The 22295-nt window shown below is 42.6% G+C and overlaps 1 protein-coding gene across 1 annotated transcript in view; it reads right to left on the reverse strand.

Annotated features, from left to right (window-relative positions):
* LOC137619982 (sialidase-like) overlaps window positions 1-22295 on the reverse strand; it is a 79599-nt gene that overhangs the window by 28083 nt on the left and 29221 nt on the right. Inside the window, exon 2 of the mRNA XM_068350263.1 lies at window positions 1-83. This exon is cut by the window's left edge and continues 331 nt beyond it. Coding sequence (XP_068206364.1) covers window positions 1-83 — 83 coding nt within the window. The remainder of the gene's footprint in view (window positions 84-22295) is intronic.

The raw sequence follows: 22295 nt of genomic DNA on the forward strand, positions 1-22295 counted from the left end.
CGTGGGGGACGTAGGGGTGACCTGATGTGGACGTGGGAGACGTAGGGGTGAGCTGATGTGGACGTGGGAGACGTAGGGGTGAGCTGATGTGGACGTGGAAGACGTAAGGGTGAGCTTGTTAGATTGATAAGCAATTTTCCGAATCCCATTCACCTCTGGATTACCAAAGCAGATGAAATTTCAATAATCTGAGTAGTTATTTTATATGATAACAAGTGAAGATATAGGATTCCATGGGCCTGTATTTAAGTCTTGAAGTATATGTTAATAACTTAGTCTTAGCAAAAGTAGGTCGGACAATGACCGCTATTATGATAACGACTTTAGAATTTCATTATTATTGATGCCTGGACTGAAAATTTCGTTCTTTTGAATTGTATAAGGAAATATAAATTATTTCCCAGAGTATACTGTATATATATATATATATATATATATATACTGTATATATATATATATAGATATATGATATATACAGTATATATATATATATATATATATATATATATATATATATATATATATATATATATATATGTGTGTGTGTGTGTGTTTGTGTGTTGGTGCATACATACATCTAATTATGTACATATAAACACAGACACTCACACACGCACACACACACACTCACACAAAAATATATATATATATATATATATATATATATATATATATATATATATATATATATATATATACACATGTATATGTGTATATATATATATATATATATATATATATATATACATGTACATATATATTTATATATATATCTTTTAGATATATATCATATATAAATCAGTAGACAAAATGTATTGGTCGGTATTCAAGATATAAGCTGACATCATAGATTGTTAATCAAACCCAAGCAAACTCCAATCTAACAGTATCGAGCAATAATATATACGATATATAACGTAGTGTTGCATAATATCAATACGAGGCTGGACAGACTAATTAAGTCTTGTGCCAGTCCATACCTCCGGCGTTTCTGTTGGTTTATCCAGAATCCTTCGAGTCTTGGACAAAATGAATATTGTAATATCCGGAGATTACCATTTTGCTATTACACTGTGAGCGTTTTATGGGGGTATTATAAAATCAACGAGATCTATCTTAGATATAAGGGAACTTATTCAGATATATATACTGTACATATATATATATATATATATATATATATATATATATATATATATATATATATATGTATATATATATATATATATATATAAATTTTGTAAATACATGTGTGTACTGTATAAATATACTCGTGTCTACATATATATATATATATATATATATATATATATATATATATATATATATGTGTGTGTGTATACACACATGTATATATGTATATACACACACACACATATATATATATATATATATATACTTTCGTTTGTACTGTATAATTATACTCGTTTATATATATATATATATATATATATATATATATATATATATAGGCCTATATATATATGTATATATATATATTTGCATATATATATGTTTACATATATATATATATATATATATATATATATATATATATATATATATATATATATATGAATAGATCTCTCTCTCTCTCTCTCTCTCTCTCTCTCTCTCTCTCTCTCTCTCTCTCTCTCTCTCTCTCTCTCTCTCTCCTACGTTCTTTACAGATAAGAGAGATCACTTATGGCACAAAGAAATAACAAGACACTTAGTTCTGTTCTCCTTTGGTCCTTTGCAAGTCTGAGAATTTCATGTAAAATCGAAGACTATCCTGTAATATTTCTCTCTCATTTTTATCCCCCTTTGTTAGGGTACATATGCACTCATGGGAATAGACCCCATGATTGTGTGATAAAAAATAAACCTGTGGACTCTAGTGATTCCAGTCTTCATTTTTCGTGTTGTGTCGCAAGTCTGGCTTTGGACTTGCCTCTGAAGGACTTCAAAGATAAGGAAACAATACTCGGCAACACTTTCATTACTCCTAGTGATATGTCATTAGGAAAACCAAGGCTTGTTCGCGTAATCTTCTTATGCCTTCAAATTAAAATAAGGAGCAGACTACAAAAAAAAAAAAAAAATGTTCTGTTTGTCAGCCATACTCTTTTTAAATTATACATGTTCACATATGGAAACAATAATATCTCTCTCTCTCTCTCTCTCTCTCTCTCTCTCTCTCTCTCTCTCTCTCTCTCTATATATATATATATATATATATATATATATATATATATATGTGTGTGTGTGTGTGTGTGTGCGTATTTGTGTGTGCATAAATATATATATATATATATATATATATATATATATATATATGTATATATATACATATATATACATATATATCTATATATATATATATATATATATATATATATATATATATATATATATATAAATGAATGCATATTTCTTCTAATCATTCTTCTTTTTCTTCTTTTACTTCTTTATCATTATTATTATTATTATTATTGTTATTGTTGCTGTTATTGATATATAAAGCAAAGTTTTTCGATATTTGTAAAAAATAAAAGAAGCAGGCTTCTGACCCCTTAGAAGCTAAAATCTATTTGTATTGGCTAACCTGAGAGGTATCAAGGGAAAACTATATTCACCCAGGCAAAACATAGAGAAAAAGTTAAGGTACCAGATTTGTCCTTATATTTCCTTTTGAAATCATACAAACAACGTTTTATTTATTAGGATATTAATGAGTTTACAAGTTTCCTTTAATGGCCTTACACTGTCTTTTATAAGAGTTCCCTTGCTTTAGGTACACTCGGGCAAGCTATTCCATCTTATTTCTCTTCCTCTTTTTTTTTTTTAAAGTTTTTATAATTTATATGTGAAGAATCTAATTTAATGTTGTTACTGTTCTTTAAATATTTCATTTTGATAGCTTATTCTTCTCCTGTAGTTTATTTATTTCCTTGTTTCCTTTCCTCGCCGGGCTAATTTTCCCTGTTGGAGCCCTTGAGTTTAGAGCATCTTGCTTTTCCAAATAGGGTTATAGCCTAGCTTGTAATAATAATAATAATAATAATAATAATAATAATAATAATAATAATAATAACAATAATAACAACAAAAATAATAACAACAACAACAATAATAACAACAACAATAACAATAACAACAACAATAATAATAATAATAATAATAATAATAATAATAATATGAGATGACCAAACTGCTGGAATCTTAAATTTCTTTACACCGGTCGCAAAAGAAAGAAATTCAAATTCCTGAACAAAATGACATCAGCCAGTGTCTCCTATTAAGCCATAGGTACTGACAATAATATTAAGGAACTTAATTGTAAGAACAGCAATGAATGTGAAGCTATAGAATATAAATATGGATATGTTAACCTTTCGCTACGTAAAGCTTTTGGAAAATAAAAAATTACTTCTATAGATGAAGCACACAATGGGTCTACAATTTAAGACGTTAGAAGGCATTGAATACTGTGGAATATAATCAGTTGAATTCTTGTAGAAGTCTATTTTCTTAACTATGCTCAGAGATGTCCATTATTATAAGTACCTTGGTTTCTATTAAGTTTGGTTTCAGAATTCATATTTAAAGTATCAGTAACCATAAAATTTTAAAATGTGAATGAGTTTCTAAAGGCCAATGGATCACCCTATCTGGAGTACCTCCACTGATATAAGTCATGAAATCAAATAACACAATTAGGACTAATCATTCTAGAATTATAATGATAGTGTTACTAGTCGATAGCACATTTAATCCCTGCCATTAGACACAGAAATTAATAAAAATATCAACCAGAGAAAAAAAAATATTCATAACTTTCTATATAAGCCGAGAAACACTATAATTGAAATGACAAACTACAATCTAAATAGTCTCACATCTGTAGAAACTAACTAGATAACAGAGTTTAAATAATCAAATAGATAACACTCCATCAACGGCATTTTCTTAAACTCATTAAACAAATAACATGAAATAGAGAATTGAACAATATTGTGGAATAATGGAATATGAATCCGGTTTACGACCAACCGAAAACTAGAGAAACACCACAAGGAAAATGACGAACTTCTACTTGAATAGGGGCAAGTAGGTGCGGCATATCTGGCCTCAAACCCTTCGTCGGCTTCGCGAGTAACTTCAAAGGAAAGCCAATGGAGTAGAAAATTCTTGTCAAGAGAAATATAGGGTTCTTTATGCCTCCTCGCGCGGCCCGACAGCTCAATGGTATGTGTATGTGGTATTATTTGTGATATATATATATATATATATATATATATATATATATATATATATATATATATATACATATATATATATATATATATATATATATATATATATATATATATATATATATATATAAAGGTTTATGTGTACTACACACACACTCACACTGGAGAATGCTTCACGTTACCAAAAATCATGTTTTGTCAGCAAGTTTTAGGGTTAAACTTACCAATCCCCTTTATCTTCACATCCGTTAGGTTAAGTAGGCTCTTTACGTTCTATCTATTTCCATAATGTCCTTTATAAACACATGTCTTGTTTCCCCTCTGCCACCCATGGATTTATACCACTAAAGAATAAAACAATTTCATGAGATTTTCCTAGCTTATTTATTCAGTCAATCTGGTTATGTCGTACTGTTTCCGCACTCGCATTGGCAGCTGGTCCATGCACCTGTGCCACATCAGAATTACCCTCCCATGTGCTTTCCAATAGTTCTACATAAGGTGTTTCTTATTAACCATTTTGGATCACTCTAAGGTATATGATGATGATGATGATGATGATGATTGTCGAGAATTTCGACCCGATCAATCGAAATTCCCGCCATTTGACTCCACCTACGACTACGTCAAATTGGAGGGAGAGGAGAAACTCGCGGGCGAATGAATGTAGTTCCAGACGTGAACGTTTAGAGCCAAAAAGGGAAACCACCTGGTAGGAAGGCGCTGAGACTAATAAAATCAATTGCTGGTAATTTAAGATTAGGAAAAATAAAGTCATTCTGTTGTAACATGATAAAAAAATCCAATATAGAAATTTAGGTTCATGACAAATTGCGCCAAAAAGGTGACGTCGGAGGTTGCAAGGATAGCTCGTCCTCTTTGATCCAACGTCCCCAACCGAAGTAAGTCCCCTCTAATTGTTATCTCTCCTCTCTACCTTGTGTACCAGGTTGGTTGTACAGTAGTAGAAGTTTGTGTGCAAGACGTTCAGTTTTTATATCGCAGTTTAGTGTAAAGATCCTTGTGATTGGGGATCTGATTCCTGAGTTAAATAAGAATAGGGATATTTGGTGTGTGATTCGTTGTGTATTGAATTCGAATTGGCACTATTTTCAGTTTGTTAATGAGTCCGGTGTGGACTTTGTGCTTGAAGAGCACATGCTATATTACCTAGGGTCAGTCTTGTTTTTTCAGTAAGTCTTGTGAATGCTTAAGAATGTTGTTTGTCTTTATCAGAGTTTATTTTTGTAATAAAATTGTAAATTTTATCGCCGTATTTTAATTAAATCCTGGAAAGTTTTGGGAATCTTGCCCTTAAGGCCTTGCGATCCGCCCAGTACATCGGGCAGATTTAATAAACTGGTGAAAATCACAACATTTGGTCCTTCGAACCGGATCGCAAGCGCTTCCCAGAGCCGGACAGGACTAATTTAAAATATGAGCTTTTGAGAGAGAGAGAGAGAGAGACGAACAATTAAGGTCCTCTACGTCCCGATGTGCGATCGCCCACGTGGGTCAGTTCTTTGAGTCCCTTAACGTTAAATTATCCTTTTTTCCTTGCCTTGTCCAACCCCCCCAAACGTAAAGTAAAGTAATTAAGATGGCTGTGTCCACGATCGTGCATATCGAGGCGTCGATGGGCCTAGTGGAGGATTTGCTAAGCGAAACGCAAAGGGCGCTGATAGAGACTTACTCCGAGTCCGTTTACCAGAATTTGGTAACGGAGTTGCAGGCAGAGGTCCGACAGCTTAAAGAGCTATACAAGAGCCAGCGCGTTAAGCTAGAAACTAGTTTCGAAGCCCGAATTAGGCATATGTTAGGTGAAGCGACACGCGCTTCCACTCTGTTGTACAATAGAATAGATAAAGTGAAAGGCCCTTCAACGGGGAATGTTGCCCTCCCCAGGTTGAAGCCGCTGCCTCTCCCCACGTTTGAAGGGGAAGTGCAAGAGTACGCATCGTACCGTGAACTATTCACGATCCACGTGGATCGAAGAGCTGATTTAGACGAAGTGTCTAAATTCACGTATTTATTGGGGACGTTGGGCAAAGAGCCGCTCCGGATTATCAAATCTCTGAGTGTAACCGCCGCGAACTATAGTGTAGCATTAGATTTATTAGATAAGCAGTATGGCAACGTGCACCAAACACTCGTGATTCTGCACCGCAAGTTAGCAAACATCTTTGTGCCGTCACTAAACCCAGTAGAATTAAAAAGGTTCCGTTTTGAGTTGACCATCATTATTGAGCAAATCAAAAGACTTAGTACCAACGACTTAGGCCAGGGCATGGTCATGAGCCTCATTAATCAAAAATTGTCAGAGGGAAAACTATACCGCAAAGTGGTAGAGCATTTGAGGAAATGCGACTATACATTGGACGAGTTTTTTGAGGCAATAGATTTCATAGTAAGAATGTTAGAAGACGATGCATTGCAGAGAGGCGACAGTCTTGAGAGTGACAAAAGACCAGACAGTAGTGTAAGACCGAAAACCCATCCCATCCACCAAAATTCCTGCCCATTTTGTAGCGAACGGCACCCGCCTCACGGATGTCGCCAAGTGACAGACGTAGCTGCTAGACGTCGCATTTTACTAAAAAGGGGTCTTTGTTTCAATTGCACGAAATCAGGCCATCGTAGCGATAAATGTCCCGTATCAAATTCCTGTAGAAACTGTAATGCTAAGCACCACACTGCGATTTGCGACGCGGGTAGACCGCAATCAATCCCTAGTCATAGTAATAGTCAATCAACAACGTCCCGCCCCGTAGTAAATGCGACGCCTGCACAGAACCAAAATGCCCCCCGTCCGTCTAAGGTTAAAGTAGAATCTAAGCCGTGCACGAGAGCAAAGATCGCGCAGAGGTCTGATGTGGACCTCCCATGCACTATCTTGCCAACAGCCATGGCAGGTATTCAACAAAGGCAAGGTAGTAAGCGAGTCCGCCTATTTCTCGACTCAGGAAGCCAGAGGAGCTTCATCTCTGCAAAAATTGCCCGTCAATTAGGCCTACCGGTGGTAGGAAGAGTATCCTTGAATATAGCTCCGTTTGGTTCCGAGGAAATAAGCGGCCAATACGATGTAGTAAGTTGCAGGGTTGAAATGGGGAAAAGAATCGTGCGTATGAAATTGGTGGCACACGAACACGTGGACGTCCCGATACATAACGTGGGTTATGTTAAAGTCAGACAGCATCTGTTGACCAAGGGAGTCACGTTAGCCGATCCAGCAAACCAATCAGATACCATGAAGAACGTTCACATATTAGTTGGGGCTGATTATTTTAGCTATTTTGTCATAGGTGTAGAAAAAGTAGATGGGATAAATCTTTTCTTAACGCATAATGGTATGTCCCCGTACGGGAAGGTGCCACAGTGGCTGTTCCAAGGGGAAAGGGTCGAACAAGTAAGAACGTTGAGAGTGTGCAGAATCACGGACGAGCCATATCTGTATGATGTAGATGAGTGGTGGCGATTAGACCGTGTTGGTATCGCCCCATCTGAGCAATACACTGTTCGCGAGGCCGAGGCCGTGCGAAAGGTATCGCAAAGCGTTGTAAGAAAACCTGAGGGATATCAGGTTAGCCTACCATTTGGATCGGATGCTAGGCCAGAAACCAATTATCGTAACGCTATGGCGCAGTTGGAGTCGTTGCAGACAAAATTCAAGAAGGATAGGGAATATCTTGAACAATATCAGGGAGTGATAGATAAGTATCTCGAAGCAGGTTTTATATCAGAAGTGAAAAATCCCGTAGTGGAAGGTTATTACATGCCACACTTTGGTGTTAAGAAAGACAGCCGTACCACCCCCCTTAGAATCGTGTTCAATGCCTCTGCCAAGTCACAAGGTTGCAAGTCCTTGAATGAATGTCTTTTACCTGGGCCCAATTTGGTAGAAGTAGCATACAGTTTAATTATAAGGTTTAGGTTGAATCGATATGCCATGTTAGCCGACATAAGTAAAGCATTCCATCGTGTTTTGTTAGATCCTCGTGATGCCAAATACACACGATTTCTGTGGCGCAAGGCAGCTGGTCGAGCGCTTACCTTCGCCTTTAGAGTCGTGGTGTTCGGCATCACAGCTAGTCCATTTTTGCTACAGCAAATATTAAATTGTCATTTTAAAGAGGAAGGGCGCCCAGATTTAGTAAAATCTTTTTATGTTGATAATTATCTGGCCACGTTTGAAGATATAGAACATATGAGGCGAGAGCATGAGTCTGTTCATAACATCTTAAAAAGGGCGGGTATGCCCTTAGAAGGGTGGGCCAGCAATCACTTGGCCTTCGATAGCGAGAGACAGTGGAATGAGCCTGTGAGTGTGAACGTGCTCGGGCTGCGATGGGCCCGGGACGTGGACAGATTGTGTGTGAAAGAAAGCAAAAGGATCTGTGAGTTGGGGGAGGGATGGGTGCCCACGAAGCGTAGGGTACTTTCCCTATTAGTCTCCATATATGATCCGATAGGTTTGATAAGCCCATTATTTGTAAGGGGAAAGCTTTTCCTTCAACAACTATGGGAGGATAATGTAGGTTGGGATGATGTTTTAGGAAAAGAGAGGGCTAAAGAGGCAAGTGAATTGTTGAATGATTTGAAAACGGTGAGCGACATCACCTTTCAAAGATCAATAGGAAAAAGAGGCTTACAACTTCATGTGTTCACTGATGCCAGCAGTAAGGCATATGGAGCAGTAGCATATACTAGGGACGAATGCAATCGGGTAAGTCTGGTAACGAGTAAAACCCGGATCACTCCGAAAGGGATGAGCAAGCTGACGATCCCTAAGCTAGAGTTGCTGGCCTTGTTGTTAGGCAGCAGACTAGCAAGAACGCTCAAGGATCTGATCGAGCCACGGGAAATAGTAATGTGGACCGACAGTAAGGTAACGTTGGCATGGGTAGCATCGCCCGATGCCAGGTCTAATAAAAATGTGTTTGTTTCTAACAGAGTGGCGGAAATTAATTTTATTCAGCAGGTTTGTAGTTTCAGTCTGAACCATGTCCCTAGTCAGCAGAACCCTGCCGATATCCTATCCCGAGGCGCAACGGCTCAACAATTGCAAGCTAACCCCCTGTGGAGGAACGGTCCAGAATTTCTCAGGACCACGGGAAGGCCTGTTCCTTGCGAGGAGGAAGATTTACTACATCAAACTCACGTAGTAGCGGCGGTGCAGGAGTTGAGGGAGATGTGTCCTACCCCCCCAGGCGAGATTTGGGACGTCCTGAAGAGGGAAGTAGGGTTCCAATTCTTGTTACGAGTAGCCAGACTAGTTTTAAAGTTTGCTAAGATAGAACGGCATCCGTTCAGTATTGTTGTAAAATTAGAGCAAAAACATTATTTGCCTACTGTTTATGCCTACTTAGAGGGCGGAGTCAGACCCCCTCGTGAAGTTGCTAATTTTGCTAGACAATTGAATTTAGTTTTGGTAGATAATCTCATCTGCACCAGGGGATGAGTGTCCCATGTAGGAGAAACTGATCATTTAATTCTCTTGCCAGCCAAAGGGCATTTGGTTAGGATGTATCTAAATTATTTACATCAGTTACATTTGCATTGTGGGGTGAATACTCTAATAGGTATCTTTCGACAGAAATGTTGGGTGGCGGGTCTACGTTCCATTGCGAAGCGAACCGTGCGGCAATGCCCTGAATGCAAGCTGGCCTTCCAGCCTCTAACGAGACAGCCACCACCACCCCCCCTGCCAAAGGAAAGGATCACCCTCACAAAACCGTTCACGGCGGTCGGAGTGGACCACACAGCAGCTATACACACGGAAACACGGCCAGGGTATATACTTATCGTAACTTGCATGGCCAGCAGAGCCGTGTACCTTGACTTCTGTCCCTCTTTGGAAGCAGAAGAATTCGTGTTGGCACTTAGACGGTTTAGCGCCACCCACGGTGCCCCACAGCTCATCATGTCCGATAACCATCAAACCTTCAAGGCTGCCACCCACCTCCTGCAGGGACTTTATGAAGAGGATGAAGTCCAGCAGTTCCTGAGGAAAACTGGCATAAAGTGGCGGTTTCAGACGCCCCGTGCACCTTGGAAGGGTGGGTTCTTCGAGCGTTTGATAGGAGTAACGAAACGGACCCTCCAGATAGCCCTCGGAAAGAAGTACCTGCCGGACGCCCACGTGTTAACCCTCGTGAAAGAAGCAGAAGCAGTGGTGAATAATCGACCGCTCATGTACAGCGGTGACGAGCGCGAGGATGAAGTCCTCACCCCCTCCCATTTGATAAGAGGACACCAAGTCCACCTCATGGCCCCCATCTTACCGGACGACCATCTGAACGCAACCTTCACCTCTCGGAAGCTACATGATCGTTACGTAAGATTGACAGATTCGCTCAAAGCCTTTAGGGAACGCTGGAGAAAGGAATACTTGAGTGCCTTGAGGGCCCGGCACGACAGTCGGCCCGGGGAACCCTCCAAGCTGCACCCCGGAGACATCGTGCTAGTGAAGCAGGACAATAAGAAGAGAGCGACTTGGCCACTGGGACGTGTCGTGGAGACGTATCCTGACGACAACGGAGTCGTACGCTCGGCGAAAGTGTTGTTTGAGGGTGTCGAATCGCTGCGAGCTGTCAGCCACCTGGTTCCCCTAGAAATAGCCCCCTCTGAGGATGACCATGAAGGAGACGACGGCGATGACGGAGAAGAGGGTGCTTACAGTTCGACAGCCGGAATGCCAGGGATAGCCGAGACGTCTGGGAACGACCAGGGTATGGCAACAGCTACGACAACTCAACAACCAGCCACAGGAACGGACGACAGCGACGAGGAAGGTGAGAACTATGCAGTTAGTGAAAGAAGTGAAAATGAAAATGAAACTGAATCAGAGCAGACGAACGCACAAAGACGTTCTGCACGCCCATTGAGAAGGGCTGCCGCGAAACAGCGAGAACTAATGGACTGTCTACTGAAAGGTGACGATATATAAAAAGTAGCTGCAAACTGTGGAAAAGGGGGCGTGTTCTATCTGGAAGGTAGGGAGGGTGGAGTTTGTGAGGTGTGCGTGAATCTGCGGAGGTTGGAAGTGCTTAGGGGTGGAGTACGGGGACGGGATGGTCTCTCGTGCGTACAGACCGAGCGTTGCACAGAACCTGCCCCTCCCTCTTGTACTCCATTAAGTAACGGCCTGCTTGTAGCAGCGCTATAGAAGTCTCGATTATTGTGAGTTGAGACAGACTGAATTTGAATTATTATGATTGTATTTCTGCCATTTTTTGAATTGTCTTAGGCCCATTGCCTAATTGTCGTTGCACTTGAATTATTATGATTGTATTTCTGCCATTTTTTTTAATTGTCTTAGGCCCATTGCCTAATTGTCGTTGCACTTGACTTATTAGGATTGCATTTCTACCATTTCTTGAATTGTCTTAGGCCCATTGCCTAATTGCTTGCCAATTGAATTGTAAAATGTGTACATATCACTTATTTCTGCTGTTCCTTATGTGTATTACACGAGTGCTTTAGAATTGCTAGGCCCATTGCCTATTTTGATCTGTTATATGACTGTATATTATTGATTGTGTTTATTACCCCGGGGTAACATTGCTGTAGTATATTGTGCGTACTCTGTTCGAGTCGTTGCGGAGCGCTACGCAGCGAGCCTAACAGAGTCTCGGAGTAAGCCACTCCCCCCACCCCGAGTCTAGCTCCATCCAATTGACCGACGTTTCATCGCTCCTTATTTTGGGGCGTGGAGGATGTCGGGAATTTCGACCCGATCAATCGAAATTCCCGCCATTTGACTCCACCTACGACTACGTCAAATTGGAGGGAGAGGAGAAACTCGCGGGCGAATGAATGTAGTTCCAGACGTGAACGTTTAGAGCCAAAAAGGGAAACCACCTGGTAGGAAGGCGCTGAGACTAATAAAATCAATTGCTGGTAATTTAAGATTAGGAAAAATAAAGTCATTCTGTTGTAACATGATAAAAAAATCCAATATAGAAATTTAGGTTCATGACAAATTGCGCCAAAAAGGTGACGTCGGAGGTTGCAAGGATAGCTCGTCCTCTTTGATCCAACGTCCCCAACCGAAGTAAGTCCCCTCTAATTGTTATCTCTCCTCTCTACCTTGTGTACCAGGTTGGTTGTACAGTAGTAGAAGTTTGTGTGCAAGACGTTCAGTTTTTATATCGCAGTTTAGTGTAAAGATCCTTGTGATTGGGGATCTGATTCCTGAGTTAAATAAGAATAGGGATATTTGGTGTGTGATTCGTTGTGTATTGAATTCGAATTGGCACTATTTTCAGTTTGTTAATGAGTCCGGTGTGGACTTTGTGCTTGAAGAGCACATGCTATATTACCTAGGGTCAGTCTTGTTTTTTCAGTAAGTCTTGTGAATGCTTAAGAATGTTGTTTGTCTTTATCAGAGTTTATTTTTGTAATAAAATTGTAAATTTTATCGCCGTATTTTAATTAAATCCTGGAAAGTTTTGGGAATCTTGCCCTTAAGGCCTTGCGATCCGCCCAGTACATCGGGCAGATTTAATAAACTGGTGAAAATCACAACATTTGGTCCTTCGAACCGGATCGCAAGCGCTTCCCAGAGCCGGACAGGACTAATTTAAAATATGAGCTTTTGAGAGAGAGAGAGAGAGAGACGAACAATTAAGGTCCTCTACGTCCCGATGTGCGATCGCCCACGTGGGTCAGTTCTTTGAGTCCCTTAACGTTAAATTATCCTTTTTTCCTTGCCTTGTCCAACCCCCCCAAACGTAAAGTAAAGTAATTAAGATGGCTGTGTCCACGATCGTGCATATCGAGGCGTCGATGGGCCTAGTGGAGGATTTGCTAAGCGAAACGCAAAGGGCGCTGATAGAGACTTACTCCGAGTCCGTTTACCAGAATTTGGTAACGGAGTTGCAGGCAGAGGTCCGACAGCTTAAAGAGCTATACAAGAGCCAGCGCGTTAAGCTAGAAACTAGTTTCGAAGCCCGAATTAGGCATATGTTAGGTGAAGCGACACGCGCTTCCACTCTGTTGTACAATAGAATAGATAAAGTGAAAGGCCCTTCAACGGGGAATGTTGCCCTCCCCAGGTTGAAGCCGCTGCCTCTCCCCACGTTTGAAGGGGAAGTGCAAGAGTACGCATCGTACCGTGAACTATTCACGATCCACGTGGATCGAAGAGCTGATTTAGACGAAGTGTCTAAATTCACGTATTTATTGGGGACGTTGGGCAAAGAGCCGCTCCGGATTATCAAATCTCTGAGTGTAACCGCCGCGAACTATAGTGTAGCATTAGATTTATTAGATAAGCAGTATGGCAACGTGCACCAAACACTCGTGATTCTGCACCGCAAGTTAGCAAACATCTTTGTGCCGTCACTAAACCCAGTAGAATTAAAAAGGTTCCGTTTTGAGTTGACCATCATTATTGAGCAAATCAAAAGACTTAGTACCAACGACTTAGGCCAGGGCATGGTCATGAGCCTCATTAATCAAAAATTGTCAGAGGGAAAACTATACCGCAAAGTGGTAGAGCATTTGAGGAAATGCGACTATACATTGGACGAGTTTTTTGAGGCAATAGATTTCATAGTAAGAATGTTAGAAGACGATGCATTGCAGAGAGGCGACAGTCTTGAGAGTGACAAAAGACCAGACAGTAGTGTAAGACCGAAAACCCATCCCATCCACCAAAATTCCTGCCCATTTTGTAGCGAACGGCACCCGCCTCACGGATGTCGCCAAGTGACAGACGTAGCTGCTAGACGTCGCATTTTACTAAAAAGGGGTCTTTGTTTCAATTGCACGAAATCAGGCCATCGTAGCGATAAATGTCCCGTATCAAATTCCTGTAGAAACTGTAATGCTAAGCACCACACTGCGATTTGCGACGCGGGTAGACCGCAATCAATCCCTAGTCATAGTAATAGTCAATCAACAACGTCCCGCCCCGTAGTAAATGCGACGCCTGCACAGAACCAAAATGCCCCCCGTCCGTCTAAGGTTAAAGTAGAATCTAAGCCGTGCACGAGAGCAAAGATCGCGCAGAGGTCTGATGTGGACCTCCCATGCACTATCTTGCCAACAGCCATGGCAGGTATTCAACAAAGGCAAGGTAGTAAGCGAGTCCGCCTATTTCTCGACTCAGGAAGCCAGAGGAGCTTCATCTCTGCAAAAATTGCCCGTCAATTAGGCCTACCGGTGGTAGGAAGAGTATCCTTGAATATAGCTCCGTTTGGTTCCGAGGAAATAAGCGGCCAATACGATGTAGTAAGTTGCAGGGTTGAAATGGGGAAAAGAATCGTGCGTATGAAATTGGTGGCACACGAACACGTGGACGTCCCGATACATAACGTGGGTTATGTTAAAGTCAGACAGCATCTGTTGACCAAGGGAGTCACGTTAGCCGATCCAGCAAACCAATCAGATACCATGAAGAACGTTCACATATTAGTTGGGGCTGATTATTTTAGCTATTTTGTCATAGGTGTAGAAAAAGTAGATGGGATAAATCTTTTCTTAACGCATAATGGTATGTCCCCGTACGGGAAGGTGCCACAGTGGCTGTTCCAAGGGGAAAGGGTCGAACAAGTAAGAACGTTGAGAGTGTGCAGAATCACGGACGAGCCATATCTGTATGATGTAGATGAGTGGTGGCGATTAGACCGTGTTGGTATCGCCCCATCTGAGCAATACACTGTTCGCGAGGCCGAGGCCGTGCGAAAGGTATCGCAAAGCGTTGTAAGAAAACCTGAGGGATATCAGGTTAGCCTACCATTTGGATCGGATGCTAGGCCAGAAACCAATTATCGTAACGCTATGGCGCAGTTGGAGTCGTTGCAGACAAAATTCAAGAAGGATAGGGAATATCTTGAACAATATCAGGGAGTGATAGATAAGTATCTCGAAGCAGGTTTTATATCAGAAGTGAAAAATCCCGTAGTGGAAGGTTATTACATGCCACACTTTGGTGTTAAGAAAGACAGCCGTACCACCCCCCTTAGAATCGTGTTCAATGCCTCTGCCAAGTCACAAGGTTGCAAGTCCTTGAATGAATGTCTTTTACCTGGGCCCAATTTGGTAGAAGTAGCATACAGTTTAATTATAAGGTTTAGGTTGAATCGATATGCCATGTTAGCCGACATAAGTAAAGCATTCCATCGTGTTTTGTTAGATCCTCGTGATGCCAAATACACACGATTTCTGTGGCGCAAGGCAGCTGGTCGAGCGCTTACCTTCGCCTTTAGAGTCGTGGTGTTCGGCATCACAGCTAGTCCATTTTTGCTACAGCAAATATTAAATTGTCATTTTAAAGAGGAAGGGCGCCCAGATTTAGTAAAATCTTTTTATGTTGATAATTATCTGGCCACGTTTGAAGATATAGAACATATGAGGCGAGAGCATGAGTCTGTTCATAACATCTTAAAAAGGGCGGGTATGCCCTTAGAAGGGTGGGCCAGCAATCACTTGGCCTTCGATAGCGAGAGACAGTGGAATGAGCCTGTGAGTGTGAACGTGCTCGGGCTGCGATGGGCCCGGGACGTGGACAGATTGTGTGTGAAAGAAAGCAAAAGGATCTGTGAGTTGGGGGAGGGATGGGTGCCCACGAAGCGTAGGGTACTTTCCCTATTAGTCTCCATATATGATCCGATAGGTTTGATAAGCCCATTATTTGTAAGGGGAAAGCTTTTCCTTCAACAACTATGGGAGGATAATGTAGGTTGGGATGATGTTTTAGGAAAAGAGAGGGCTAAAGAGGCAAGTGAATTGTTGAATGATTTGAAAACGGTGAGCGACATCACCTTTCAAAGATCAATAGGAAAAAGAGGCTTACAACTTCATGTGTTCACTGATGCCAGCAGTAAGGCATATGGAGCAGTAGCATATACTAGGGACGAATGCAATCGGGTAAGTCTGGTAACGAGTAAAACCCGGATCACTCCGAAAGGGATGAGCAAGCTGACGATCCCTAAGCTAGAGTTGCTGGCCTTGTTGTTAGGCAGCAGACTAGCAAGAACGCTCAAGGATCTGATCGAGCCACGGGAAATAGTAATGTGGACCGACAGTAAGGTAACGTTGGCATGGGTAGCATCGCCCGATGCCAGGTCTAATAAAAATGTGTTTGTTTCTAACAGAGTGGCGGAAATTAATTTTATTCAGCAGGTTTGTAGTTTCAGTCTGAACCATGTCCCTAGTCAGCAGAACCCTGCCGATATCCTATCCCGAGGCGCAACGGCTCAACAATTGCAAGCTAACCCCCTGTGGAGGAACGGTCCAGAATTTCTCAGGACCACGGGAAGGCCTGTTCCTTGCGAGGAGGAAGATTTACTACATCAAACTCACGTAGTAGCGGCGGTGCAGGAGTTGAGGGAGATGTGTCCTACCCCCCCAGGCGAGATTTGGGACGTCCTGAAGAGGGAAGTAGGGTTCCAATTCTTGTTACGAGTAGCCAGACTAGTTTTAAAGTTTGCTAAGATAGAACGGCATCCGTTCAGTATTGTTGTAAAATTAGAGCAAAAACATTATTTGCCTACTGTTTATGCCTACTTAGAGGGCGGAGTCAGACCCCCTCGTGAAGTTGCTAATTTTGCTAGACAATTGAATTTAGTTTTGGTAGATAATCTCATCTGCACCAGGGGACGAGTGTCCCATGTAGGAGAAACTGATCATTTAATTCTCTTGCCAGCCAAAGGGCATTTGGTTAGGATGTATCTAAATTATTTACATCAGTCACATTTGCATTGTGGGGTGAATACTCTAATAGGTATCTTTCGACAGAAATGTTGGGTGGCGGGTCTACGTTCCATTGCGAAGCGAACCGTGCGGCAATGCCCTGAATGCAAGCTGGCCTTCCAGCCTCTAACGAGACAGCCACCACCACCCCCCCTGCCAAAGGAAAGGATCACCCTCACAAAACCGTTCACGGCGGTCGGAGTGGACCACACAGCAGCTATACACACGGAAACACGGCCAGGGTATATACTTATCGTAACTTGCATGGCCAGCAGAGCCGTGTACCTTGACTTCTGTCCCTCTTTGGAAGCAGAAGAATTCGTGTTGGCACTTAGACGGTTTAGCGCCACCCACGGTGCCCCACAGCTCATCATGTCCGATAACCATCAAACCTTCAAGGCTGCCACCCACCTCCTGCAGGGACTTTATGAAGAGGATGAAGTCCAGCAGTTCCTGAGGAAAACTGGCATAAAGTGGCGGTTTCAGACGCCCCGTGCACCTTGGAAGGGTGGGTTCTTCGAGCGTTTGATAGGAGTAACGAAACGGACCCTCCAGATAGCCCTCGGAAAGAAGTACCTGCCGGACGCCCACGTGTTAACCCTCGTGAAAGAAGCAGAAGCAGTGGTGAATAATCGACCGCTCATGTACAGCGGTGACGAGCGCGAGGATGAAGTCCTCACCCCCTCCCATTTGATAAGAGGACACCAAGTCCACCTCATGGCCCCCATCTTACCGGACGACCATCTGAACGCAACCTTCACCTCTCGGAAGCTACGTGATCGTTACGTAAGATTGACAGATTCGCTCAAAGCCTTTAGGGAACGCTGGAGAAAGGAATACTTGAGTGCCTTGAGGGCCCGGCACGACAGTCGGCCCGGGGAACCCTCCAAGCTGCACCCCGGAGACATCGTGCTAGTGAAGCAGGACAATAAGAAGAGAGCGACTTGGCCACTGGGACGTGTCGTGGAGACGTATCCTGACGACAACGGAGTCGTACGCTCGGCGAAAGTGTTGTTTGAGGGTGTCGAATCGCTGCGAGCTGTCAGCCACCTGGTTCCCCTAGAAATAGCCCCCTCTGAGGATGACCATGAAGGAGACGACGGCGATGACGGAGAAGAGGGTGCTTACAGTTCGACAGCCGGAATGCCAGGGATAGCCGAGACGTCTGGGAACGACCAGGGTATGGCAACAGCTACGACAACTCAACAACCAGCCACAGGAACGGACGACAGCGACGAGGAAGGTGAGAACTATGCAGTTAGTGAAAGAAGTGAAAATGAAAATGAAACTGAATCAGAGCAGACGAACGCACAAAGACGTTCTGCACGCCCATTGAGAAGGGCTGCCGCGAAACAGCGAGAACTAATGGACTGTCTACTGAAAGGTGACGATATATAAAAAGTAGCTGCAAACTGTGGAAAAGGGGGCGTGTTCTATCTGGAAGGTAGGGAGGGTGGAGTTTGTGAGGTGTGCGTGAATCTGCGGAGGTTGGAAGTGCTTAGGGGTGGAGTACGGGGACGGGATGGTCTCTCGTGCGTACAGACCGAGCGTTGCACAAAACCTGCCCCTCCCTCTTGTACTCCATTAAGTAACGGCCTGCTTGTAGCAGCGCTATAGAAGTCTCGATTATTGTGAGTTGAGACAGACTGAATTTGAATTATTATGATTGTATTTCTGCCATTTTTTGAATTGTCTTAGGCCCATTGCCTAATTGTCGTTGCACTTGAATTATTATGATTGTATTTCTGCCATTTTTTTTAATTGTCTTAGGCCCATTGCCTAATTGTCGTTGCACTTGACTTATTATGATTGCATTTCTACCATTTCTTGAATTGTCTTAGGCCCATTGCCTAATTGCTTGCCAATTGAATTGTAAAATGTGTACATATCACTTATTTCTGCTGTTCCTTATGTGTATTACACGAGTGCTTTAGAATTGCTAGGCCCATTGCCTATTTTGATCTGTTATATGACTGTATATTATTGATTGTGTTTATTACCCCGGGGTAACATTGCTGTAGTATATTGTGCGTACTCTGTTCGAGTCGTTGCGGAGCGCTACGCAGCGAGCCTAACAGAGTCTCGGAGTAAGCCACTCCCCCCACCCCGAGTCTAGCTCCATCCAATTGACCGACGTTTCATCGCTCCTTATTTTGGGGCGTGGAGGATGTCGGGAATTTCGACCCGATCAATCGAAATTCCCGCCATTTGACTCCACCTACGACTACGTCAAATTGGAGGGAGAGGAGAAACTCGCGGGCGAATGAATGTAGTTCCAGACGTGAACGTTTAGAGCCAAAAAGGGAAACCACCTGGTAGGAAGGCGCTGAGACTAATAAAATCAATTGCTGGTAATTTAAGATTAGGAAAAATAAAGTCATTCTGTTGTAACATGATAAAAAAATCCAATATAGAAATTTAGGTTCATGACAAATTGCGCCAAAAAGGTGACGTCGGAGGTTGCAAGGATAGCTCGTCCTCTTTGATCCAACGTCCCCAACCGAAGTAAGTCCCCTCTAATTGTTATCTCTCCTCTCTACCTTGTGTACCAGGTTGGTTGTACAGTAGTAGAAGTTTGTGTGCAAGACGTTCAGTTTTTATATCGCAGTTTAGTGTAAAGATCCTTGTGATTGGGGATCTGATTCCTGAGTTAAATAAGAATAGGGATATTTGGTGTGTGATTCGTTGTGTATTGAATTCGAATTGGCACTATTTTCAGTTTGTTAATGAGTCCGGTGTGGACTTTGTGCTTGAAGAGCACATGCTATATTACCTAGGGTCAGTCTTGTTTTTTCAGTAAGTCTTGTGAATGCTTAAGAATGTTGTTTGTCTTTATCAGAGTTTATTTTTGTAATAAAATTGTAAATTTTATCGCCGTATTTTAATTAAATCCTGGAAAGTTTTGGGAATCTTGCCCTTAAGGCCTTGCGATCCGCCCAGTACATCGGGCAGATTTAATAAACTGGTGAAAATCACAACATTTGGTCCTTCGAACCGGATCGCAAGCGCTTCCCAGAGCCGGACAGGACTAATTTAAAATATGAGCTTTTGAGAGAGAGAGAGAGAGAGACGAACAATTAAGGTCCTCTACGTCCCGATGTGCGATCGCCCACGTGGGTCAGTTCTTTGAGTCCCTTAACGTTAAATTATCCTTTTTTCCTTGCCTTGTCCAACCCCCCCAAACGTAAAGTAAAGTAATTAAGATGGCTGTGTCCACGATCGGGCATATCGAGGCGTCGATGGGCCTAGTGGAGGATTTGCTAAGCGAAACGCAAAGGGCGCTGATAGAGACTTACTCCGAGTCCGTTTACCAGAATTTGGTAACGGAGTTGCAGGCAGAGGTCCGACAGCTTAAAGAGCTATACAAGAGCCAGCGCGTTAAGCTAGAAACTAGTTTCGAAGCCCGAATTAGGCATATGTTAGGTGAAGCGACACGCGCTTCCACTCTGTTGTACAATAGAATAGATAAAGTGAAAGGCCCTTCAACGGGGAATGTTGCCCTCCCCAGGTTGAAGCCGCTGCCTCTCCCCACGTTTGAAGGGGAAGTGCAAGAGTATGCATCGTACCGTGAACTATTCACGATCCACGTGGATCGAAGAGCTGATTTAGACGAAGTGTCTAAATTCACGTATTTATTGGGGACGTTGGGCAAAGAGCCGCTCCGGATTATCAAATCTCTGAGTGTAACCGCCGCGAACTATAGTGTAGCATTAGATTTATTAGATAAGCAGTATGGCAACGTGCACCAAACACTCGTGATTCTGCACCGCAAGTTAGCAAACATCTTTGTGCCGTCACTAAACCCAGTAGAATTAAAAAGGTTCCGTTTTGAGTTGACCATCATTATTGAGCAAATCAAAAGACTTAGTACCAACGACTTAGGCCAGGGCATGGTCATGAGCCTCATTAATCAAAAATTGTCAGAGGGAAAACTATACCGCAAAGTGGTAGAGCATTTGAGGAAATGCGACTATACATTGGACGAGTTTTTTGAGGCAATAGATTTCATAGTAAGAATGTTAGAAGACGATGCATTGCAGAGAGGCGACAGTCTTGAGAGTGACAAAAGACCAGACAGTAGTGTAAGACCGAAAACCCATCCCATCCACCAAAATTCCTGCCCATTTTGTAGCGAACGGCACCCGCCTCACGGATGTCGCCAAGTGACAGACGTAGCTGCTAGACGTCGCATTTTACTAAAAAGGGGTCTTTGTTTCAATTGCACGAAATCAGGCCATCGTAGCGATAAATGTCCCGTATCAAATTCCTGTAGAAACTGTAATGCTAAGCACCACACTGCGATTTGCGACGCGGGTAGACCGCAATCAATCCCTAGTCATAGTAATAGTCAATCAACAACGTCCCGCCCCGTAGTAAATGCGACGCCTGCACAGAACCAAAATGCCCCCCGTCCGTCTAAGGTTAAAGTAGAATCTAAGCCGTGCACGAGAGCAAAGATCGCGCAGAGGTCTGATGTGGACCTCCCATGCACTATCTTGCCAACAGCCATGGCAGGTATTCAACAAAGGCAAGGTAGTAAGCGAGTCCGCCTATTTCTCGACTCAGGAAGCCAGAGGAGCTTCATCTCTGCAAAAATTGCCCGTCAATTAGGCCTACCGGTGGTAGGAAGAGTATCCTTGAATATAGCTCCGTTTGGTTCCGAGGAAATAAGCGGCCAATACGATGTAGTAAGTTGCAGGGTTGAAATGGGGAAAAGAATCGTGCGTATGAAATTGGTGGCACACGAACACGTGGACGTCCCGATACATAACGTGGGTTATGTTAAAGTCAGACAGCATCTGTTGACCAAGGGAGTCACGTTAGCCGATCCAGCAAACCAATCAGATACCATGAAGAACGTTCACATATTAGTTGGGGCTGATTATTTTAGCTATTTTGTCATAGGTGTAGAAAAAGTAGATGGGATAAATCTTTTCTTAACGCATAATGGTATGTCCCCGTACGGGAAGGTGCCACAGTGGCTGTTCCAAGGGGAAAGGGTCGAACAAGTAAGAACGTTGAGAGTGTGCAGAATCACGGACGAGCCATATCTGTATGATGTAGATGAGTGGTGGCGATTAGACCGTGTTGGTATCGCCCCATCTGAGCAATACACTGTTCGCGAGGCCGAGGCCGTGCGAAAGGTATCGCAAAGCGTTGTAAGAAAACCTGAGGGATATCAGGTTAGCCTACCATTTGGATCGGATGCTAGGCCAGAAACCAATTATTGTAACGCTATGGCGCAGTTGGAGTCGTTGCAGACAAAATTCAAGAAGGATAGGGAATATCTTGAACAATATCAGGGAGTGATAGATAAGTATCTCGAAGCAGGTTTTATATCAGAAGTGAAAAATCCCG

Source organism: Palaemon carinicauda, chromosome 26 (assembly GCF_036898095.1).
Source record: "Palaemon carinicauda isolate YSFRI2023 chromosome 26, ASM3689809v2, whole genome shotgun sequence".
NCBI lineage: Eukaryota > Metazoa > Arthropoda > Malacostraca > Decapoda > Palaemonidae > Palaemon > Palaemon carinicauda.